The sequence below is a fragment of the Sparus aurata genome, chromosome 24 (assembly GCF_900880675.1).
Source record: "Sparus aurata chromosome 24, fSpaAur1.1, whole genome shotgun sequence".
In the NCBI taxonomy this organism is placed as follows: Eukaryota; Metazoa; Chordata; class Actinopteri; order Spariformes; family Sparidae; genus Sparus; species Sparus aurata.
This window is the reverse complement of record NC_044210.1, coordinates 17,703,297-17,726,698: the sequence shown is the minus strand read 5'-3', so window position 1 is coordinate 17,726,698 and position 23,402 is coordinate 17,703,297. Positions and strand designations below refer to the sequence as shown.

General features: G+C 46.6%; 1 protein-coding gene and 1 long non-coding RNA gene across 9 annotated transcripts in view; one reads left to right on the top strand and one right to left on the bottom strand.

Annotated features, from left to right (window-relative positions):
* The window catches only part of zeb2b (zinc finger E-box binding homeobox 2b), an 89,843-nt gene extending 71,686 nt beyond the window's left edge, over nt 1-18,157 (bottom strand). For 2 of the 8 annotated variants that reach the window (XM_030409425.1, XM_030409428.1), the window contains exons 1-2: nt 17,843-18,157; nt 16,360-16,499 (exon numbers count right to left, since the gene is read on the bottom strand). In XM_030409425.1, coding sequence (XP_030265285.1) covers nt 16,360-16,432 — 73 coding nt within the window. In that variant the 5' untranslated portion in view covers nt 16,433-16,499; nt 17,843-18,157. The other 6 variants (XM_030409422.1, XM_030409427.1, XM_030409423.1 and 3 more) reach the window with 5 other exon arrangements.
* On the top strand, nt 16,492-20,958 carry LOC115576844 (uncharacterized). The gene is made up of 2 exons (XR_003982953.1): nt 16,492-16,614; nt 18,151-20,958. It is a non-coding gene; the product is annotated as an uncharacterized LOC115576844 (long non-coding RNA).
* Nucleotides 20,959-23,402: the final 2,444 nt, after the last annotated feature.

Here is a 23,402-nt window from a genome sequence, read left to right as displayed (position 1 = left end):
GCTCACTGGACTTAATCTAAAAGAAAAAGGCCCCAGTTATGATGAAAGGTCGACAGAGTATGTCTCAGCAAATTGGCTTTCCCCCCTTTTTTTTTTTTAAGCCTCGTGCTGCCTGAAGCTTCACCGCCGTGGAGGCCTAATGACCTACGGCCTGCTAGCTCAACCCGTTCTCCCACCTGTCCAGAACCAACCCCCCCTGTGGATCAGGAGCACCAATTTCTGTGAGAACTTCTGCCGTCGGTGTCGTCTCCACTTAAGTTCCTCCAAAATCAACCGTAGTGACAAATCAGGTCAACCAGCAAATGAGCTTTGTGAGGCTGCTTTTGTCACCAGCGACGCGCCGACAGACGCTTCTGGACTCACAATCCCGAGAAAAAGACAAGATAGGAGGGAATGCAGCGACCCGGTTGCGGCCAAGTTCTGAACACGATGGAACGGTTTGGCTCGTTCCAGGCGCTGACATTTCTCCGAGGCCAACTATAATGATGGACAATGACAGGTAATTACTAGGGGGGCGAGGGGAGCGTACGCAAAGAGCTGCAGATCAGCAGTATCTGTGAAGGTTCTGGAAAATCTGAAGCGGGTCGGAGGACGGCGGCCAACATCCTGAGCAGCGGCGCGTCCAATAGGAAAAAACCACCGCAATTTTTTTGACGTTGTGTTTTCCCTAACTTTGAAGGAAGTATCTTCCCTCTTCCACGGATGATGTGCGGTAAGGACCACTCGTGCAAAAGTACGACACGTTTCTGAGTGTAATACAGTTTTTTTCTTTACAGATAAGAATATCGGCTTATTGGTTTGAGCACAAAGTTGAATCTGATGACAGCATGTGATCGAGCCGGCATGGACTCCACAAGTTTCTGCAAAACCCTGACGACCCAATAAATCAAAACAATGAGTTTGAGAATATCTTCTAGTAAGTCCTTCCATTTGGAGGCGGCATGGACTCCACAAGTTTGCGCAAAACCTTACTTGTTCACTTTGGGTCTGCCGGATCGTGCCTTGGATTGCAGCTGATCAAGTTTCCAAAAAGCGTATTCGAGCTCCACGCATAGAAATCTTTAGTTTAGACTCGATTTGATGCCCGAAAAACTTCTGACACGTTCGCTGACTTTTAGAATCTTCTGATTGTTTCCAGGTTTATGAGACGATCCGGTGTCAGACTTTTGGATCCGGCTGTTTATTCGAACACCTGGATAAACCTCTGCTTCCTCGTCTGCTTCCTCGTCTTAATCTCCACTAAGAGACAGGTGTGTTGTGTAACGCCCTCACATATCATTATTCAGTCCTGGGTGTTTCTTCTCGGCCACAGATGAACTCCCGACGCTAACGAAGACGGAATAACAAACAGCTACAATATTTTCCAAACAGCTTCACCTGCACGCTGGGAAAGAAGGGATGTGGAGGGGATGTTGGGGGAGGCGGAGGGGAGGCGGGGGAGTCGGTGTTGCAATCTCTCGTGTTGCACAGACTCCTCGGCGCTCCCCCTTTATAAATTACCTCATCAGTGACTGAAATTAACACTGATTCTTGCAGGCAATTTCTCAATTTCCAATGCTAATTAGCTTTTTCTCTTTACTTTTAAATTCTGTAGCACCTGTTTAGGGGGAAGACATCTTAGGCAGTGCAGGCGCATTTAATCACAATTTTAATTAACCATCCCCGTAGATGTGAAAGAGAAGCAATTATAATGCAGATGAATGATGATTTTTCCACATTAAATTGTTTTGTTTCTTCGTTATGTTGATTGCATAAATACTGGCGCCGTTCAATTTTTATCTACTGTAATTTTGTAATTGTTTTGCACACAAAAAAAAAAAAAGGGAAGGAAGGAAGGAAGGGTTTGGAAACACTGAGTTTGTGTGTTGACAAATTGTTTCATTTAGTTAACCCGTTAATCGCCGGAGCAGCACGGAGAGGATTTGTCAGGAAGTGTCTTATTTGCTTCCCCCCCCCCCCCCGCCGCCAAAAAACAACTGCCGCCAACCTCCTCGCCTGTCAATCATCCGGATCTTCGTCCGGGGAGGATTACACTCTTCTCTTCTGACCTTAACAAACTATTTAACCAAATGAAAGTCACCCTCCCTTCACGTTCCTCAGCCTCCCCCCTTTAACTACCGAGCGCATCGTCGCAAATGAAAGCACAGATGGGTGCTACCGGAATGGACTCATAATCTTTATGCGCTCGTGAAAATATCATTGGGTTCGATGACGGCGCTTTCGACCGCGTTTATTGCCCCTTGTTCTCCGAAACTTCGCTTTTATGTCGATGTCAGAGTGACTGTCGCAGTAAAACAACACCGAAAAACAAACCGCCGCCGCGCTCCGTCGGCCCGTTAATGGAAGACGCCGCTTTCGTTAGCTTAGCGCGCGCGAGCCCGTTAATTTGGAGATGCTTGGATGAAAAGTTCAAACTGATGTTCAGCAGAATTTCACTCAAATAAAAAGTTTTGCAACAGTTTGTTCGTTAATTATCGAAGTTTAAACATTCGTTGGCTGTTTTTTGGTTTCATTTTCAAGACTCGCTCTCTCGGGATCGTCCAGGATGCGCCGCTTTAAGGACAGTAACACAGTGTGTTCCTCTATAGAAGACCTATAGTGATCCCTGCAAAGTTCCTGCTATAGGGCCAGATAAAAAAAAAAACAATAAAAACTCCCAGAATCCTCCTGTGCTGTGTCCTCCGCCCTCAGCCACCCCCAGCAACACTCATTCTCTAATCCCACTGAGCGCTGCTTTCAGTTTGCCCAAAGACCATGCAGGGGAACTCCAACGGACCAGACACACACACTCACACACACACACACACACACACACACACACACACACTCCCTCCCTCACACACACACACACACACACACTCTCTCTTTGCTTCATATCTCTCTCGCGGTCACAGTGACACACACTTAGCGGCGAGGCTAAAATCGGTGCGCTCATCTTTAACATGAGTGTGTTATTTGCAGTTTGCAGATTAGCTGCTTCACGTCAAAAAAGAAAAACAGATAAAAACATTTTAAAAAATTGATAAAACGATGTTGCAGAATTTAAATAAACCTGCGATAACACACTCGAGGCCTCTGCTGACGTTACATCTCAACCAGTCTGGAGTACAAAGTCAGAATTTCTGCTCTTTGTCAAAGCTGCCATCTTTTTTTTTTTTTTAACGGGTCTATCTTAAATCATCCTGAGGTGCGTCTAAAAAGGAAGAAGCTCCCTCTTTTGAATATTAGTGGCGATTGGCTGGAGGTAAACAGAGCATTAAATCCTGCAAAACTGTGGCAAGGCCAATACGGGCGCGGGACAATGGCTTGGCCCGGCATCTCTGAGCCTTTGTTCTCGGCTTAACAAAACTCTGCCGTCACACCGTTTTACCTCAATGCTGCCCTGTCGAAAACGGCCATCAGCCCATCAGAGCACATGCAAAGCTCAGGACAGGCGGCGGCGAAGGGAGGGAGGGAAAATATGAGGGGTGGGGGAGAAGGTGGGAGGGAGAAAGATTAAGACAGAAGGAGGGAAAGAGGGAGAAGGTGGCAAAGAAAGTGCCAGGAGGTACGAGAAAGGAGAAGTTAAAAGAGGAGAAAAGGTGTGAAAGTGAAGGGAAAAAAGCATCAAAGGGGCAAAAAAATAAAACAGTTGGAGTGTGTGCACGCGGACGGTCAGGAGGGAGAACGGAATGAATAAAAACACGATAATCCTCACACTCTCCCACTTAATAAGAATATATAGCAGCTGCGAGGGGAGGAGGGGGGAGGAGGACGCGGCGTTTTGAGCTTCGTGACGTGGCGGCGACAGAACTGGAGCAGCGAGATTCACTAAAAGTTTCATCACAAAGTCCTTATCTGCTTCCCTCCGAGGGCCACGGTGAGCTCGGATAAAATAAAATTAAAAAAAAAGAAACGGCACATCTGCGTCTGCTGCGACCTGCCTGCCTGCCAATTAGTGTGTGTGGGTGTGTGTGTGTGTGTGTGTGTGTGTGTGTGTGTCGCCTGTGTACATCTGCGTGTGAGATATATATATATAGAGTATAGCGTGTGTGTGTGTGTGTGTGTGTGTGAGTATATGTGTCCAAATATGCAGATCAGGATGTGTGCGTGCAGACATGTGTCATTACGTGTGTGTGTGTGTGTGCAGATGTTGCGCTCGCCTGGCGAACATGTGTGATTATTTTTGCGAGCGTCAGCCATTTCCAAAAATCATTCGGTGCGTCCCCTCTTAAAAAAAAAGAAACAATCGAAAAGGCCCTCAAAAAAAAATATCAAAAAATACGACGCAAACTTCAAAATAAAACCCCGCCGGTGATTAATATTCATGGGGGATTTTCATAATAAAAGTCACCAACAGCAGAGCGTTTTAGACAGATGTGGGAATCCGAACTACGCTCTTATAATTCAGCGATGAAGAGCAAACAGCGTCGTCTTTAGCTCAATTAGCCTCGATTTTAAACTGACTTATTAGCACTTAACCCCAAAACTTGACCCCGCGATCACCATCTTGGATGTAGTTCAGGCTTCCACTGGTGCGATCCGCCTGCTCTCAGCTCTCCCTCCCCTCTCTTCCCTCTCTCCCTCTCTCTCTCCCTCTCTCTCTCCTCCACTGTCAGGTTCTGGCCTGCCAATTTCCACTTGAAGCTTGACTGGGCCTGATTTGATGCAAACTACCTCGGGGTGAGGGTGGGGAGGCGCAGGGAGGGAGGGAGGGAGGGAGGGAGGGAAGGGGGACTGAAACTGATGAACAGTTATGTCAAGTCGATTTCGCACCGCTGGGAAAAGGTAACCTCTCCGTCGGGGAGGAGACGGTGGGTGATAAAGGTAGAAAAAAAAAAAGGTTAGTGGAGTAGGCTGCCAGAGGAGGAGGGTGGGGTCTAGGGGAGGTGGCGGAGGGGGCGTGTTATCACACCAGGGTGCACCCACCCCTCCGCCGCTTCACCTCACCTCCTCTCTGCTCACCGCCCCGCGCAAAAAAACGCTAACTGTCAGCGCGAGTACTAATTGCAGATGTGCCAGTCTGCCATCATAATAAAATCAGAGGCAGGGCGGACATTAAGCATGGCTGGCTCATTTGTGAGACTGCTGAAAAGGTAGCATAAATGAATATTTCATTACCTTAATTACTAAGGAATACTCCTTTCCGCCAGTCGTGGAATGAGTGTTGCTGTAACTAATTATGAAAAGTAATAACATTAGGGATACTGTGATTGCCAGTTTATAAGGCGGCGTCTGCTTGCTGTTGAGGTATAAACCATGTTGGGAAACATACGGCGAGGAAGGAAGCGAGGAAGGAAGCGAGGAAGGAAGGAAGCGAGGAAGGAAGGAAGGAAGGAAGGAAGTAAAGCTCCATCAAACCTGCACATCTGCACAAAAAAAAAGTGTGGTTTGCAGGGATGAATGGAGCTCTGATTATTTACCCAGGGATGCTCGTGCGTGTTTGAAAATTGCCGAGTGGAGGTTTAAACAGGTATGAAGGGGCTGAAAGGTAGCGAGGCTCGCTCGGCGCGCAGAACGACCGCTTTTCCTCTTTTGCGGCGTCGCGGGGAGCTCTTTAATGCGCCGTTCTCCCCGTGAATACAAACACGGGGTATGAAAGGACACACGCGCCGCAGCTACCTGGACCGCAGAGTGCAATCTGGCGAATCCTTTAACCACGCAGCCCTCAAGTACCTGCGCTTCCTCCGAAAAGGCCGGGCTGCAGCGAAAGCGCCACGAGCGGCACATTTGCATCGCTCCCGTCATCGCTCAGCGTTTGATGTCAGACACACGGCTCGATACCTCTGTCCGTTATTCACCTCTGCAGCCGGTGGGCACGTCCCGTGCCCGGCTGTAATGTATGACCACTGATAAGGTCGTGGGGGGGGGGGTGTGAGAAAGAAGGCAGAGTACAAGGTCCGCTTTGATGGACATGCTAATTCCAATACCCCTAAGTAGTAAGAATAACAAAGTGGTGGGGAATTTATCTCAGGAATGCTGTAGCAAGACGGCCGGGCGATAAGGAAGTAGCTTCCCTTGGGTGGGGGAGAAGTAATTAGAGTGGGCTGACTGGTTAGATGACTGACTGACTGGCTGGCTGGTGGGACAGATGAAAGCAGAGGTGGGGGGGGGGGGGGGGAATGTACCGGAGGCCCGGACGGAAGGCAAAGTTTGAAGGCAGAAAGGCCCGAGAGTGAACTCGACTGTTTTCTGGATCTGCCCCGTCGTTATTCACATTTAAGGCCTCTAACTAATGACTTGGTGGTGCAGCAGCACAGATTCTGCAGGTTTTAAAATGCAGCAATGCAGGAAAGAAAAAGACAGAGAAGAAGAAGGAGCAGCAGAGTCGCATCCTTGACTTCAAAACCGATCCCCCGCAGGCGAAACCGCTCAGAATGTACAAAACATTTAAACCAAAAAACAACCTCAGGCCCTGGAGTCATGAAGCCTTGACCTAAACTAAAGATCAGGCTGAGTCACAAGGCCTAATCTCAGCTCCAGTCTCCATATCTGACCCAATCTCCCACAAGGTTTCTAGGTCAGGAAATACCCATCCGGCCCTCCGCAGCCAGCCTCCTGAAACCCAGCTTCAAATTCACTCGTCAATCAGTCGCCTCTGCGCCAACGAAACTGAGGCGTCGATATCAAATTATGACCACAACCCGCTCAAACCTCAGTTTTATCACTTCATCGTGACTTTAAGAAGTCGATAATGAAAATAATCACAAAGCATCCATCCCTGAAATTCTGCTCCGGTGCCTCGTCCAAACCAAATCCTAGATTCTTGCTTTGTCACCCAAACCAGAGCTGCAACCGCAACCCCAAAGAGCTCGGCCCTGTCAGGCTCAAAACCTCCCAGTGTTTAATTTACTGTCACGTATTAAACACGCTTCCCCCTCCTCCCCTCCTCTCCCGTAAATCCCCGACCTCCCGCTTGACCACCTTGCCCCAAAACCCAGAGCCGAGCTGCAGCCCGAAACCACACGGAGAAGCTCCTCGGCGCTGCAGCCTCAGCCCCTGTTTGTCCTGCGTGTCAGAAAGGCTGAGGACAGGCCTGTCGGTGTGATTATCCCCCCGCTACCTGAGGAGGTGTTTGTTTGACATTCGCGTTTGACAGCGGCGGGACACGAGAGGGGGCTCCCTCTCCAGTCACAACTCATTAACACGTGAATTCACCTCTCAGAGTTTTTAACAGGGTCGACTTTGCTACACATGTCCACTGACTGCACCACAGATGACATTTAACGGGGAAGATGCGCTCCCCCCTCCTCCTCCTCCTCCTCCTCCACCTCCTCCTCCTTCCATGTTTCAGCTCTCCTTGACTCACTCTTGCCAAAGGTTAAATGTATGTTTGAATAACAAGAGGACCGCAGCGCAATTCCTGACCATTTCCCCTTCTTTCCCTGCAACCTCCGGTTACGAAGGTGCTTGATCACCGGCGAGATGAAAAGCGTGGAAGTGAGTGAAATTTGTGCAACCGCAAAATGACCTAATTTTCGTCCTAATCTCGCTCGGCAATCGGCTGCAATTAAATTGAGATAACACATCTGAATTTACTTCCACGCGAGACGGTGGGAAAAAAAAAAAGGAAAAAAAAAGAAAGACGGAGCGCAAACGAAAGCAGACAAGTCCTCGTTAAATAAAGAAAGAAAAAGGTAGCGAGAGGGGTGCACTTAGGTGGCGGGAGGGGGGGGAAGCGGGACACCTCCTGAATAATGAACCAAAGTAAGAAAGCGAGCCCTGATCAAATAGCATGTTCTATTATCCTGAATTAAAGGTAGCACGGTGCGCCGCGAAATGTGTGGAGTCGCAACGTGGACGAGGGCCTAGATTTCCAGATGTCACCGTGCCTTAATCTGGTGATCTGTTATTGATTGTTCCACGCGGCCGTGACCTTGCCAGAAGAGCTCTTCCACCCGACAATCAAACATACATCAAAGAGCGTGCACGTGTGTGTGTGCGTGCATGTGTGTGTGTGCACATGTGGCGGTGGCGGCGAGCGGCGCTTGCAGATCAGCGGTGCCGACATCAGAGCAGAGAAACTGGAGGCTGCTTTCAACACTTGTTTGCACAAAGGTGTCATCTCTGAAGCAGCTGCCGCACAGAGGGGGAAAAATCTTTTTAATGGGCGATTGAGGTGATTACTTTTTTTTTTCCGTTCTTGCTCCTTTTTCCTCGGGAACGTCATGAAGCTGTGCCCTGTTTTACACTTGACACACACACACACACACACACTCTCTCTCAAGCTCCAACCAGCTGTGATGTTCGCCTCCTTTTGATTTAATCTATATCAGCTCTTTCTGTCGCACTATTACGACACAATCCGGTTTGTTGAAGGCAAAACATTTGACCCAACCTGCGCCGAATTTTCAGAGAGGATACGACCAAACATGAGCGATATCTGCAGGACGAATGCGCAGTAAAAGCACCGAAATATCATTCCAAAGAGCGTGAATCCGAAAGGTAAACCCATATTAAAAACGGCCATCCAGACGACGATGCACGCGGTCGCATTGTTCCGGCGACCGAAAGGTGTTTTTAAAGTTGTTTCTCGCTCCCCCCTCCCCTCCCTTCCCTCCCTTCCCTCCCCCCCTTTCGCCATTTGATTATGAAATCTCGAATGTTAGTTTACACCTGCTCAGCAACCTGTCGTCTGTCGCGCCCAGACTCCCTCGCAAATGGGAAAGAGCAAGAAAAAAAAAAAGAAAAAAAAAGAAAAAAGTCGAACGCGTGGAAAAATGTCGAAAAATCACAGGCGAGACGCGGCGCAGCAACTGAATAAGTGCAAACAGCAGGACGAGACGGAACGGATGGGCCAAATAAAGACTTTGCATTTTCACTCGAGAAAGACTCAAATGAGGCATGATATTTAAAAAAAAAAAAAAATGCATTCCCCCTCCTACGCAATGCATAAAACATGCCGGCTTAGGGGTAAAGAGTGTACACACGTAAATGAAAAAGTCCAAAATGCATGCAATTATTTGCCGGACCACTGAAGTTTCAATTTCTGTGTTTGCTTCTTCTTCTTCTTTTTTGTTGTGTGTGTGTGTGTGTGTGTGTGTGTCAAAATCGCAGGGAGTGAAAGGAGAAAACAAGGGGGATGAAAAAAAAAAGGGAGAAAACAAGCAAGAAGGCATGAAATAAAGTCAGGGAAGCAGGAGAAAGACATCTGACTGCAGTGCAACTTTGCTTTACGACTGGCGTGTCGCAGAACAGGCGTAGAAAAAGAAAGAGGAGGGGGGGAGTTGATGCGACCTGTCAAATCCTGAGAGAGAGAGAGGGAGAAAAAAGAAGGGATGGATGGAGGGAGGGAGGGGAGGCGGGTCAGGGCTCGACAGGCAGAACGCCGCCGCCACCTTTAAGTCTGTCACCTTTGCTCCATCACTCTCCATCCCTGCCTCTTTCACACCGTCCTGACTCGTCCACCTCCAGACAATCACTCAGCAGCAGCGGCGGCGACGGCGGCGAGACCCGAACGCCGAAACTCATCAGGGCGTAATTTAACTTTTAACATCTCGAGTGGATACAAGCCGGGCGCTCTCTATAGTTTCAAGTGGCTAAAAAGGCGAGCAAAAGCCTTTTTTTTTTTTTTTTTCTGAGGCAATTCCTTCTGGGGGAAGAAGAAGAAGAAGAAGAAGAAGAAGAAGAAGGAGTTCAGCAACAGTTCAGCTGCCATGCAGGAAGAAAAAAAGAAACACTTCTGCGCTGGTTTACATGCCCACCGTTTTTTTTTTCTTTTCCACATAAACAAAATGCACAAAAAATAAAAAAAAGATTAAGGCCAAAAGCACGCGGGGAATGCCACGTCGTCGCCCGCCTGTGTCACCACATTGTTTTTTGGACGATGCATCATTATTGCCGTTTAAACATAAAGGGAAGTCACAGGGGCAGAGTTGGCTCACTATTGGCTGATTCATGCCTCGGTGTTAGTCAGGCAAACGGATCCCAGCCACCGCTCTCGCTTTCATCGTTCTTGGCAGTGGCAGTTCTCTCTGTGTATGTGTGTGTGTTTTGAGTTGTCGTGTGTGTTTGAGTGTGTGTGTGCATCACCCCAAATACACTGTAACTTCTGCAGCTTTTCCAAAAAAACACCGAGCGTGTCCCATCAGAAAAAAAATAAAAATCACAGGAATTTTCTTTTTTTTTTTTTTTTTTTACCAAAACAAGCACAACGAGGCAGCTTGGAGATTTTTTTTTTTTTTCTCTCTGGTGGACGGCAACAGACAGCAAAGAGTTGTCATACAAAGAGTTAACCCCTCCTCCTCCTCCTCCTCCCGCCGCCACCGCCACCTCAACCCCGATTCCTTCCAAAGCACGGGTTAATATCATGGCTGCCTGGTAAGGCATTATCCAGAACCTCTCGGAACAAAAGGCCCCTTTTGCAAACAGACTCCTACTTTCCCCCCAGTGTCCAAAGGTGTTTGCTGAAGTAAATCTGCCTAAATCCTTGCGCAGCTTGGCCAGGAGGAGGAGGGAGGGAAGGTGTACCGATAATCCTTCTTCTTAACCAAAAAGGAGAAAGGAGGAAAAAAAAAAAAAAGTTCTGGGTGAGGAAAAGAAAAGAGAAGGGGAAGAAAGAAAACTGGAATCCATATCACATGAGGTTACCCCCCCTCCTCCCTACACACCTCCTCCTCTCCTCCATCCCCCCATCTTTGCTTAAGATTTGCATACATCCATCGTGGGAATCAGATGATAAAGATATCCTGCTAATCACTCTGATAACACGTAAAACCGTATTGTGTGTGTTGACGAAAATCATCGCGGTGCTTTTAGAGGAACTGATTGAACAATTGCGAAGTTTTTTCGGAGCGCGTCGCGAAAAGACACCTGCTCCCCGCTCGCCTTTTCTTTAAGCACAATCCAGCCGGTCGCAGCGAGGATTTTTTTTTTCTTCTTCTTCTTCTTCTTAAGTGTGAGTCGCCACGAATAGTGTGGGCATGCCATCTCGTAACACTATCTGTCTGTCAGGAGGGGCCTGGGTCGCTGCTAGAGTAGGGAGGGCTATAAAAGGCTTGTAACCAGGGGACGACCAACAAACAACCACAAACACCCTAGTTATTTCTCTCCACCACCCACCCACCACCACCACCACCCTTTCCCTATTTTTTTCCCTTCCTCTTCTTCTTTTTTTTCCTCCTCTCCTCTCTCTCGCTCTCCTTTTTTTTTTTTTTTTTTCTTCTCTCTCCTCGCCCCCCTTTTCATCTCAGGCCCTTTTCTGATGCTGAATGCAAATGTGTAGCCCTGCTGCTGGCGGCGAAAGGGGGCTGAATTGTGATTAAGAGGGAAGAAGAAGAAGAAGAGGAGCTCCTTTCTTTGTTCTCCCCCCGGGGGATGTTTACCAGGAGAGACACGGCGGATCAGATATGAAAGGCATTCAGGTCAGCATTGATGTGAGCGAAAGTGAAATCGTACCTAAGGCATTCCAAAGACCCGCGGTGTCAGGGGTCCAGGCTCGCGGTGCCTCTGCAAGTGTGTGTTCTCTGGCCGCCAGGCGAAAAATATCTTCACACAAGCAGGGCGGTCGACGGAGGAAGAACGAGGAAGAAAAAAAAAAAGGAAGAATTAAAAAAAAAAGAGGAAAATGTGTCAAAAATGTTTTTTGGGAGATTTTTTTGGGGGGGGAGGAAGAGATGGAGGGAGGGAAGTTTTCTGTCCAGTGTCCAGGATGGAGTTGAGATGATCATTAGTGTGTGTGTGTGTGTGTGTGTGTGTCTGTTGGGGGGGGGGTGTACAGCCACAAGCCATGCTATTTGCTTTTATCTGCCTTATCAAAGCGTGAAAAAAACTGTGCATGTGTGTTGCTGTTGTGTGTGTGTGTGTCAGGAGCGAAGCTGCTGTTGCTGAGCTACATTCCTGATTTAATTCCTTGTGGAAAGCACATATTAGAGGATTTGTTGAATAACATATCAGCTTGAAAACGCCGAAGATATCACACTGCGACGACTGTATCTGCACCGTCTCTCTCTCTCTCACACACACACGCACAATATAATAAAATGAAAATAATTACAATAAGTGTAAATACTCCAGGCCCCTGACAAGAAATATTTCCCTGTTCAGACATGACACTGTTACCCAAAGGGAACATCCTCCTGCTCCCATATATATATATATATATATATATCTACCGACGCCATGCTTGAAATCACAATGATCTCGTAAGGGGGGGAAGTCCATTCATTTTTATGTGCTTGGCTATACACACTTGACTCACACACTTTGAGCAGATGGATATATTTAGCTCGTGACGACTGCAGCCGAGGGAGAGGGAAGAAGACGAAGAAGAGGAAGAGGAAGAAGAAAAAAATCAAGTGATGCAAAAAAAAAGAAAAGCTACCGTACGCTCCGGAAAAAATAATAAGGCCTCACGCAGCACGCCAAAGTGCAATGTGTAGTTGTGACAGGACAAATATGCCTCCTTATTAGCCTGCGTTGAGGGAAACCTGCTAGCCGTTTTACATGGGGTAATTGGAACGTGTCTATTTTGATTCGACCACGAGGCCCGACGTTATAAAAATACTCCATCCCCGGCTATCTGCCGGTCCTGCACACCACGACACTCTGAGCACAACAGGCCCCCCTGCTGCACAGCGACATCCTGCCGGCCCCTGTAATATCTCACAGTAATTATTTCACTTGCTTAAACAAAATAATCCCTTATTTCCCTCAACATGAATGCACCGCAGAACACTTTTCTCTGCTTCTTCCTACCAAAGAGAAATGGGAAAAAAGGAAGCCATCAGGAGTGGAAGGTGTCTTGCTTTGGCTGAATTGCCAACCCGTATGGGAATGGCAGCGAGTGAATGGCGTGGTGGACAACCCCCTGCCACTATTGACGGTATAAACATGTAAATGAAACACATTACCACTGACAATCAATTGTCCGCGAGCGCCCTGCGAAACCTGCCCTCCTCCTCCCCTCTTTTTCTTCTCTGTCCCCCCCTCCACCCCCTTTTTTCACTCATGACGGTGGCAGAAAGCTGCCCCTACCTTGAGGAAGGGAGGGAGGAAGGGAGGGAGGCTGGTGGATGGGACAGGAAAGAGGAAGGGGGGGCAAGAGAAGAAGAGGAAGAAAGGCAGCACCTTGTCCTGCCTCCCCCCCCCTCCGCAACCACCCTCCCTGTTTTCTACCGCGGGAGCTGCGAACACAACTTAGGAATAATAGAGATGGACAAATTGTTTAGACTGGCAGAAATGTGGCATTGTCTGGGTCTGAAAGCGAAGCTACCCCCCTCCTATTTTCCCTCCACCTTAAGCGTGAATCTGCGATAACCACATTCAGACTATTATATCAAACTCCAGCAGCCAGAGAGAGGAAGAGCGTGAGAGCGAGAGGGAGAGGGAGAGGAGGGAGAAGGAGATTGGCCTCGTCTTTCTGCCTCTTCTTCTTCTTCTTCAGATTATGTAATCGGAGCGTTTCCGAGGGTATGTCCCGACACTGAAATGTCACCTGGGATGCGGAGGGAAATAAAAAAAATAAAAAAACGAAGCTCTTCGAAAACTGAGTAACGGCGAGTTTACAGAAAACACTCGGAGAAAAAAAAATTACGCAACATCTGTATCTCCTCTCTCATCTTTTTTTTCCCCGTCGCATCAAACAACAACACGATCACAACCGTTTGTTTTCAAAACAGGCTGTGCTCTTTTTTTTTTTTGGTTTTGTTTTTGATGCTTGCGCCGGTTGGGTAATAAGAAAATAAAGGACAGGTGTGCGAGCGCCTTTTCTTGTTGGGCGCCCACAGCTGGATGTGACAAGCAACACCTGGCGAGGGCCAAAACTCTCAAACACTTCACGCTGCCGAGATCAAGTTTCACACCAGGAGAGGAGAAGGGGTATTTGTAACGGTGTAACAGTAGGGAGGGAGGGAGGAAGAGGGGGGGAGAAAAAATGTAATTTCTCAGGTTTTGAGTATTTGCTGCCATTTCAGAGCGCATCAGCTGGAAGACAGAGGCTTTTCGCAGTGGTGTGGAGGACGAGGAAGGGGGATAAGTCATGAACTGTGGTTAAATACCACATGACAGGCCGGGCAGTGCGGGAGCGAAGCTGCTGTAGCACCTCCAACCCTGAAGGCCAACAGTCATCTGGATGAGAATGTCATTGGTTAGACAACTTAGTGAGCAAACGCCTCATTAATACTAATTGGCAAGAATGCTGCAATGCCCCCCTTCCATATTGAGAAAAATAAAATAAATAATAACCCCGACAATTCCAGCTATTCCAGGAATTTAATCAGATCAAAAAAAAAAATCCCAAAACCAGAGGAGCATCAAAAAACTAGAGGGGAAATAATTACAGGTGGCACGCAAATTATAATTTACATCCAAACACGCTCTGCTCACACACCAGCACCAACAGAGGAATTAGCTCTAATTGTTCACATTTCACATTTGTGTATATTCATCTGATTCGTTACTTAAGAGGCGGACGAGTCTGGAGTCCATCTGGAGGACAGAATTAAGAAAAAAAAAGCTTTTCTCTCCGTGTGTGTGTGCGTTTCTTGCAGCATTTCGAGGCATTTTCTCTTGTTTTTTTGTGTGTGTTAGTTTCCTGCCGAGGCCGTCACACACACGCTTTTTTCTTTTTCTTTTTCTGCCCTGCCCTGCCATCCCTCCACAGAGCCAGGCAGGAAGAGGACAGAGAGACAGGCAGGGAGACAGAGAGAGGAGAGAGGAGAGAGTGGCCAAGCCTCAATAAGCCTCTGCATTCCCAGGGGGGAGGATAGGGGGTGAGGGAGGGGAGGGAAAGGAGTGGGGAAGAGGCAGGAGGAGGTGGAGGGGGGAGGAGGGGTTTCATCAGACTGGGGTAGAAAAAAATAAAAGATATTATTTTTTTTAATGTACACTCTCCTGGATTGGGAGACGTTTTTCTTTTTCTTTTTTTTATTTTATATCATACGAGGTAAAAATATTCTTTACACACTCTGCCAAAGCTCGCCGTCTCCTCTCTCGTCAGGTTTTTAAGGGTGTGAAAATTATATTTGCTTTGCTAATATTATTTTATCAAATGCTACATTTGGTACAAAAGCCAACACCGGTTTTCTCTCCCTTCCTGAAAACAGGTGGCTGCCTCTGAACAGGCTGTCACGTCTCCAAATGCGTGCTATTATTCTATCCCTCCTCAACTGCAAATGTACATACATGCACATAAATATATAAATATATATATTTATTGGAGATCTCCAGCTTCCACTGTTCTGCTCCTGTGCTATTTAATGTGGAACAAAATGCTTGTCTGCCATCGATTGCTGTGCGATCAATAAATGAAATCTGATCTAGATAAATAACCTGTGGGGGCAGAGATTTAAAAAAATAAAAAATGTTGTGGAGGAAAGCGAATAATGTGAGCAGCTGAATCACAGCCTCGATGTTTAACACACACACACTCTCTCACACACACACACACACATTGCTTCAGCTTGCTTTTTGGAGCCTATATGGAATAATCAGGAATAACGGGGCCAGGAAATGTCACTGCAGATTTGCCTCTTGTGGGAAACTGTGCAGTCAAATGGAGAAAGAAAAGCAACAAATCTCCACCTCCAGCGCTCCAAGTCCACAGCCAATTAATGTCCAGCATTTATCGGGACATGTCATCCGATTTATACACACAGACATATATAAATATATATATATAACCATGATGCATCCACTGCAATAAACTGACACACGAGAGGTAAACAATAAAAACACAACCAACATGCCATCTCCCTGGGAAAACAGCCCCTCTGTTGGGGGGGTGAATCAGCTGAAAATGAGCCTCATGTGGAGGTGATGTAAAGGCCCACACGTAGGGACAAAAAAAAAAAAGAAAAAAGAAAAAGAAAAACACCCGCACGCCAGCCCAGCGCGTGGATTAAAAAGCAAAACCCACAACTCAAGTCACAAGATTGGACTTTTCCACCGAGCAGCGCTGAGTGCTGCCCCTCAGCCAGCGTCGCTCTGAGTGGCCGCTTCCACAGTCCCCCCATGGCGGATCCTGTCCCGGGCGAGGAAAACCGAGCCACCGGCACCACCAACAACTCCCCCCCCCACCCCTCCCCACACATCCACAAGTTTCCAACTAACCTCTCCGCAACCTCAGCGAAATAAACACACATTTTAATTTCACTCTTTTCTAAGTGTTTTGTAACACACAATCCAAAAAAAAGGGGACCCGTAGCGAGTGCTGCGACACGGAGGACGCGTTTACGCACAGTTTGTCTGCCGGATAGCGGTCCCGTTATCCCCTGCGTAAAAACACAGAGAGAGGAAGGCAGCAATGCGCACCAGCACCAGCCGCGGACCCTCACACACCCCCGAACCCGCGGTGGAAACCTTCAACCCGGGCTTACATCCAAGCACAACCCCCCCTCTCCCCTCCACCACCTCGACTGCTTCGTTTGTGGGTTTTCTTACCGTTTTTCCGTCTCGGGTTGGCTTGTTTTCGCCTCTTACACCTCGGGCCATCCGCCATGATCTCTTGCTTCATTGATAAGTGTGTGTGGGATCAGATGGCAGCTCGCATGGACTCGATTCCTTGATTTTCAGCTTGATATCTGACGGGAAACACACACACAGAGAGAGACAGGGAGAGAGAGAGAGAGAGAGCAGCACCAACAATATTAGCGTGGAGGTCCACTTGCGCCGGACGCGCGACAAGAAACTGCAAATGTAAGTTGGATGGAGGGACGGATTGTGTTTTTTTTTTGTTTTTTTTAAAGAAAAAAAGGAAAAAGGAGCCGTGGGTGAAAGTCTGAGAAGGAGCGGCGAGGGAGATCCGTGTCCATCTAATTTAGATTTTCAGCTGATCGGCGCTCAGCTCTGAGAGCAGCAGGAGGAAGAAGAAGAATTAGAATTTCTCTTACAAGCAGAGAGAAAAAAAAAAGCACAATTCATCCCGCCGAGGAGGAAAAAAAAACACTCCACTTACTGTTAATTCATTCAGGAAAGTTTCACAATCCGGTTCGTATTTTTCTCCACTTTCAACAGAATTAAATCATTTTACTTATTTTAATTAAAAAAAATAGAGCTGCCACGTTGTTTCGCTGCGCTCCTCAGCCCCGGCGTTTTTGGCACAGAAGGCGAAACAGGCTAATAAATCAAATTTTCTGTCAGATTTTTCGGGTCAGATCCAAGAGCTCACCGCGTTTGGAGACGGCAACAGCGAGACTGAGCCCCGAGCCTGGACTGAGCCCCCCCACCCCCCCTTCACTATGTGGTCTGATTAAAAGTCAGAGAACTTCAATAAACACTTGGGTTCGCCTGAGAAAAATTGCACTTCGAGGTTTAATAAACTAAAAACCCGAGCCTTTCTTGTCAGCAGCTAATAAATAACACATGTGGAATAATTGTCTGAACGTGCCAAAAACGAGTCCGGACCGCGAGAAATAAAAATCTTTTTAAGGCGCAAATCGCGCGTAAAAACAAAAGCGGATCAGACCCGAACCGCTCGGCTCGCCCTGCTAATTCATCAGCGCAAATACCGTTATTAGGAGAAGTGAATATTGACAAGAGGTTCTGTTTGTTGTGGGCACACAAACAGACACTAATATAACGCGAGCTGAAGGGGAAGAAAACGGGGATGCACATCGGCTGTTTCTCCTCCCGAGGATACAGCGATGAACGCGGCGCCAAGCGCCCCGCAAAAAAGCCCACTTCCCCCGGCTTCCAGGGCGCCTCTACACCGCGGAGTATGGCATGATAATAAAATAAAGAAAAGGTTTGTGGGGGGGAAGAAGAAATGAAAACAAACGCACCTATCTCCACCTGTGCAGGTAAGACAAAAAAAAAGTTGAGCTCCAAACTCTGGCGCGGGGAGGAAAAAAAACAAAAAAAACAGAAGTTCACCGTCCAAACCTTGTGAAAAATGCGAGAAATGGAAAGTGAAGGAGGCACATACCTGTTTTTTTTTTTTTTTAGTGGGGGGGTGTAAAGAGGTGTCTCGTGGATAGAGGAGTCGCGAGGAAAGGATGATACCGGAGCGCGTCGGTGAGCGGATCCTTTTCCACCGGTGATAATAAAGCCTTAGAAATAAAGCCTTAGAAATAGTTGGGAGGAGGGAGGGACCGCTATTCCTGCTAGGGCAGGTTTACAACTGATGTCTTACACCCACTCCAGGAAACAAACCTGGGTAGGGACTGACGTGTTACGCCTCTTCTAATGACATTTTTTTTCTTTCCACCTCCTTTTCTTTGCCGTGTAACACAGAGGAGAAGCCCCCTGAAACGCACGCCACCTATCTTCACGGGAGGGGATAATTGAGGAGAGCCAAACGTGAGCATCTTCTGGGTTGAAGTTTTTTTTTTTTTTTCCTCTCTCTCTCTCTCCCTCTCTCTCTTTCTCTCCCCTCCCTCCTTCCTTTCCCTTCCTTCCTCCTTCTCTCCCCCCTCTCTCTTCTTTTTTCTTTCCCTCACTCTCCTCTCTCTTCCTCCATCTCTTCTGTTTTTGAGTGAAACCAACTATGTCGGGCTTCGACGCGGAGCAAAAGAAAACAGGCGACAGTGTGTGTTTTTTTCTCCCCTCTTTCTCTTCTCCTCCTCGCACCAGTGTGTGTTGTGCTGCGTTGTGTGTTGGTGTGTGTTAGTGTTAGTGGAAGTAGGGGGGAGAGAGAAACTTGGAGCGCGTCCACGCCGACCGCAATCATGTAAGGATTTTTTTTCCTTTTATTTCTTATTTCCACTCCGTTTAATTTGCAGAAATGGCACGGTTGATGCGGCGGGATGCAGGGAGCCGGGGTGGGGAGGCGACTCCACATATTCTTCATTATTGTAATTGGCTGCGACTGCAAAAGGTTTGGGGATGTTGGGCTTTTTATCTACGCTGCAAGAAATGTCCGTCAGGACGCTGTCATTTAGAGAAAAATGTATTTTTTTTTTTTATTTCTTTTGGTGCGTAAAAAATGTGCTGTGTTTTGGGAGAATTCTGCTTGTTTCAGGGAGAAATTCTGCCGTCTTGTGCGTAATTTCCTGCATGTGAGTGATTCCATTTGCTCTGCTGTGATTTAACTTGTCTTAAAGAATTCAGCAAAACTGGAAGTGTTCCTTCAGCTCCTCTAGAATAATTTATGTTTTGATTTTTGCGCGAAAAATAAGCTTTTTTTTTCCCAGCTGCGTAACGCCAAATTATGGTTGTTTTATTACCTGTGATGTACCTGCAGCGTGAAGCGTGCAGGTACATCATCATAGGGGACGCGTGTGAACTCCACGCGCGGTCACACTCTGCAGGGGAAACACATTTTCGTTGCTTCTGCTTATTTGCAGAAGTCATTTTTCAGGCGGAAAAACGCACCAAAATGACTCCAAGATCTAAGAAAAATATAAAAAATGCGGGATATTAGGCGCCTCTGTCTGCACACACTGTAACCCAGCAGTGACAGAGAGGAGCTGCAGCCTCTGTAGGAATATTCACATGACACTAAAGGAGCTGGGAAAACGCCGTAAAGTACAATAAAGTGAGTGTAAAGTCACTGCGGAGAGACGCGCAGCGGGTCCCCGCAGGAGCGTTGTGGGAACATCAGAGGGGAGATTCCGGGATTATTAGAGTGATTCTTCGTGCTGGACGCCACTTAACAGGATGAATCTCGCATTTATTAAAGAAGTCAACCATCTCGGCCATGTCTGACACACACACACGCACACACACACACACACACACACACACACACACACACACACACACAGAGAGAGAGAGAGAGAGAGAGAGAGAGAGAGAGAGGAAGCTCCACCTTTGCAGCGCCGTGATTGGTTATGTAAATAAAGTATTATTTTGTGTCCTGTCCTCCTGCAGTTCGCCACTGTATGGCTAATTAAATCATCAATCAAGGGGCTGAACTGGTTTATGCCCCCCCCCCCCCCTTCCCTTTCCCTTCCTTACACCCCCACCTCCACCCTCCTCCTCCACCTCCACCTCCACCCCCATCCTTCCCCCCAAAAAATCCAATCAGATGCAGCAAAAAGAAATCACAACTAAATCTTTTTTACGCGTTTTGGTCGGAATTTCTTTGCCTGCTTTGATGCTTTTTTTTTCAGGAATACCTTGTTTCATAATAGTTATATAATTATTTTTTATTAATAATCTGCTAATTATATACTTACAATTATATAAATATCTTCAACTTTTGTTTCTGTTTCCAACTCTTGGACGGGGAGACTCAGAGAAGGACTCAAACGCCAAACTGACTATTTTTTGTTTTGGTAAGTTTCTCTTTTCTCTCTTTCCCGTCACTTATTTTCTTTCTTCTTCTCCTTCTTCCTGTTGATCAACGAGAAGGTGGAGGTGTAGGTGGAGGAGGTGGTGGAGGTGCAGAAGCCGGGTGAGGCCGCTCTGCAGCCCCGTTTTTTTCTCGGGGGGTCCAGCGTGGATCCGGTCCTGGGTGAATTATTGTCATGCGTAATTTACTGCCACGGTGCGTGCATGTAAACGAAGCAGTCCAGCTCTCTCTCTCTTTCTCACACACACCCTCTCTCTCTCTCTCTCTCCACCCACACACACACACACACACACACACACACACACACACACACACACACTAGACCCGTAGCTCCAGCTCTGTGTCCCATTCATCCGATCCGTGCGCGCCTGGAGTGGCACCTCTGCGCGTACAGGGGGCCGCATATTCACCGTGAAAACGGATTACAGTCGGTGTGTGACCTATAGGGGGACCTTGTGCTTAATGAATATATTGATTTAAAAAAGAGGGGAGGGTGGGAACAGAAACAGCTTCTGCATGAATATATAATACATATATATATTTTTTTATTTCTTGATTTGAGATTGAGCATGTTGACGCTCAGATGTCAGTGTGATTTAATTCATTGATTAATCATGTGTGGAATGTATTTTTAGAAAATTGTAATTAATGAGTTGAAGAGTCTAAAAACAAACTGACACATTTTGTAATAACCACAAATAATTCCTGATGAATTGTGTTTTATTTTTAACTGTATGTTTGTGTTTTTATTTTTTTCTCTCTCTCTCTCTCCAAATAAAAGATTTGCAGCTCTTCGCAGCCTCTCACATCCGCCGCCGTGCTTTTTTTTTTTTATTTCTCCTCAAGTTGAAATGTTGCCCCGCAAAAAAAAAAAAAAAAAAAAAATCAATAAGTGGAAATTCACTTGGGTTTAATGGTTTTTAATGTCCAACACCTAAATTGGAGCTCTGCAGTTCTGCAGCTGTCCGCCTCAGGCGTGACTGCTGATTACCAAGATTATAATCCTAATTTTCTCTCCCTCTCTGCTTCAATGTGTGTGTGTGTGTGTGTGTGAGTGTGTGTGAGGAGAAAAGAAGAGGAAAGAGGCCCACTTCTAGTTTTTTCCCTGACAGCGTAAACACAAACACCGCGGTGCAGCGAGGGCTGGAGGAATGTTTCGGAGCATTTAGAAAATGTGAGTCGAATTACGACTTCTGTTTGTACGTCGAGTCGCAGAACAGACACGCCGAGCGCTCCGACACTCTGTCAGCTGAACGTCTCCGTGTTCCCACAATCCGTCCTCTTCGTGCACAGGCTGCTTTAAATTCAGGATGTACATTGCGGGGCAGGGAGGACATGAAGTGAGGAGGTCAGAGGTCACCGCAGCAACGCCGACGAGGCTTTTTCTGCAGCTTGGTTGAAATTCCTGAGGTGGTTTTTGACGAATTTGAACATTTCCAGGTGAAATAAAGGCGAGATTTTTTTTAAGATTATCCTGCAAAAGTGTATAATCCACAAAAAAAAACTAAAATCTGAACCAGCAGCATGTTTCCTAAATCAGATCACGTCTAATTTTCAATAACTCATCTAAAAAAAGACAGCCCGTATTAATACATAATAAATGTTTTTGTCCTGTTGTTGTTGCCGTCGCTGGTGTACAGTAGAATAAAGCACACACACACACAGAGAGAGAGAGAGCGAGAGACGCCACAGCGGCAGAACACGCCTCGGGACTCAAACACAGTTGCATGTATACGTTTGTGCATTCAACGACTCAGCCGCCAGGCGTCCCTGATTATTGGCCTAATTTAGATCTGTGAGAGTCACATGACATCGTGGTGCATCCAGTTATGAATCTCTGCCCAGTCTGAGCTCCGAGAGAGAAACACCCGGCAGCTCGACCCAAACCTGCTACGATTTGTGAGGAATTAACAATCTGGATGGTTTGCGATGCTGAATCCAAAGAAGTGGATTCAATCTTAAAACGGGACTTTTGTCTACCAGGTCTGGTGCTGCGGGTCGAACACACTCACACCTCAACGATCATGTGCCGGTTTTAATGTTGCCAGCGTCGTTTTCTCAGCGCCTGAAATCATAAAAGTGTCGTCATTTTTTTTACATTTTGATTTCAGAGATTCACACGACGTCTCACATAGTAACCAGCAGCCAGGGAGGTCAAAGGTCGGCGTGACACGGAGCCGCACCGACGATGTGACTGGAGTTGCACGACACTTACACTGATGTCTCGGGCTCGGAGCTGCCAGCAGCTGATGTATTGTGCCAACAGTTCATACTTTAATTGTTGGCACAAACAAATCTGACACTTCTCCAAGAAAAACAATGATTCAGCTTCTCCTCCACAGGCCGATTCTTATCGGAGGGGAAGGGAGAATGAAGACGCAGAGTTTAGTCCAGGGAATTCATAATAACTCGTCTATAGCTTTAAATTGAATTTGATTAAAATGTCACGTCAGTTTAAATTCAGTTTGCACTTAACTATAATGAACAACAGCTGTGGACTTAAGATAAACAGACAGGGACAGATTGATCATATCATGCAGAAAGGTGCTCAGCAGAGGTGGAACTTCTTTAAGCATCTGACAGTATCAGATTTTCACCACATGAATAATTAATGATGGTGATATTATTGTGATATCCATATTTAGAAAAAGGAATTACGCTCAAAAAAACAAGGTGGAGGTGGAGACAGAGTCTGAAACCAGAACTGTGCAAAAGGTTTAGTTTTATGGCAACAACAGGAACCGATCAAGATTTAATATTTCATTCTTAAATATCAGGTTACTGTCAAAATCTGTTTCGATGAAGAGAGGTCATATTTATTTCAGCTGAGGTCAGAAAGTGATGAAAGTAGAATCTGATCATTAAAGTCTGATCGCTCTGCTGAGCTCTGACCGCTCCTCTATTATAACAACGTAAAACATATTGATTACGTGTTGTTTCAGACCCACAGGTGTCATGGTTACTTAAAAAACATGCTGAAAATGTAGCTTGTATCAAGTAATGTAAACCAATAAATGAAATTAAATTAATTTTGATGCACAACTATGCAACTTTCTCCTGATCTCATAAGATCTACACATTACATCTTCTTAAATTAAGATTTTTTTTCTGAGACCTCACGTTCCGAACACTCGAACCGACCTGATCAATGTAGTCTAAAACATGTGGACATGTGGAGCTGGAATCTATTTTCAAATGGCAGCCAAGTGTGAGGTGAATTATCATGGATTATTATTCCCAACATCGCGAG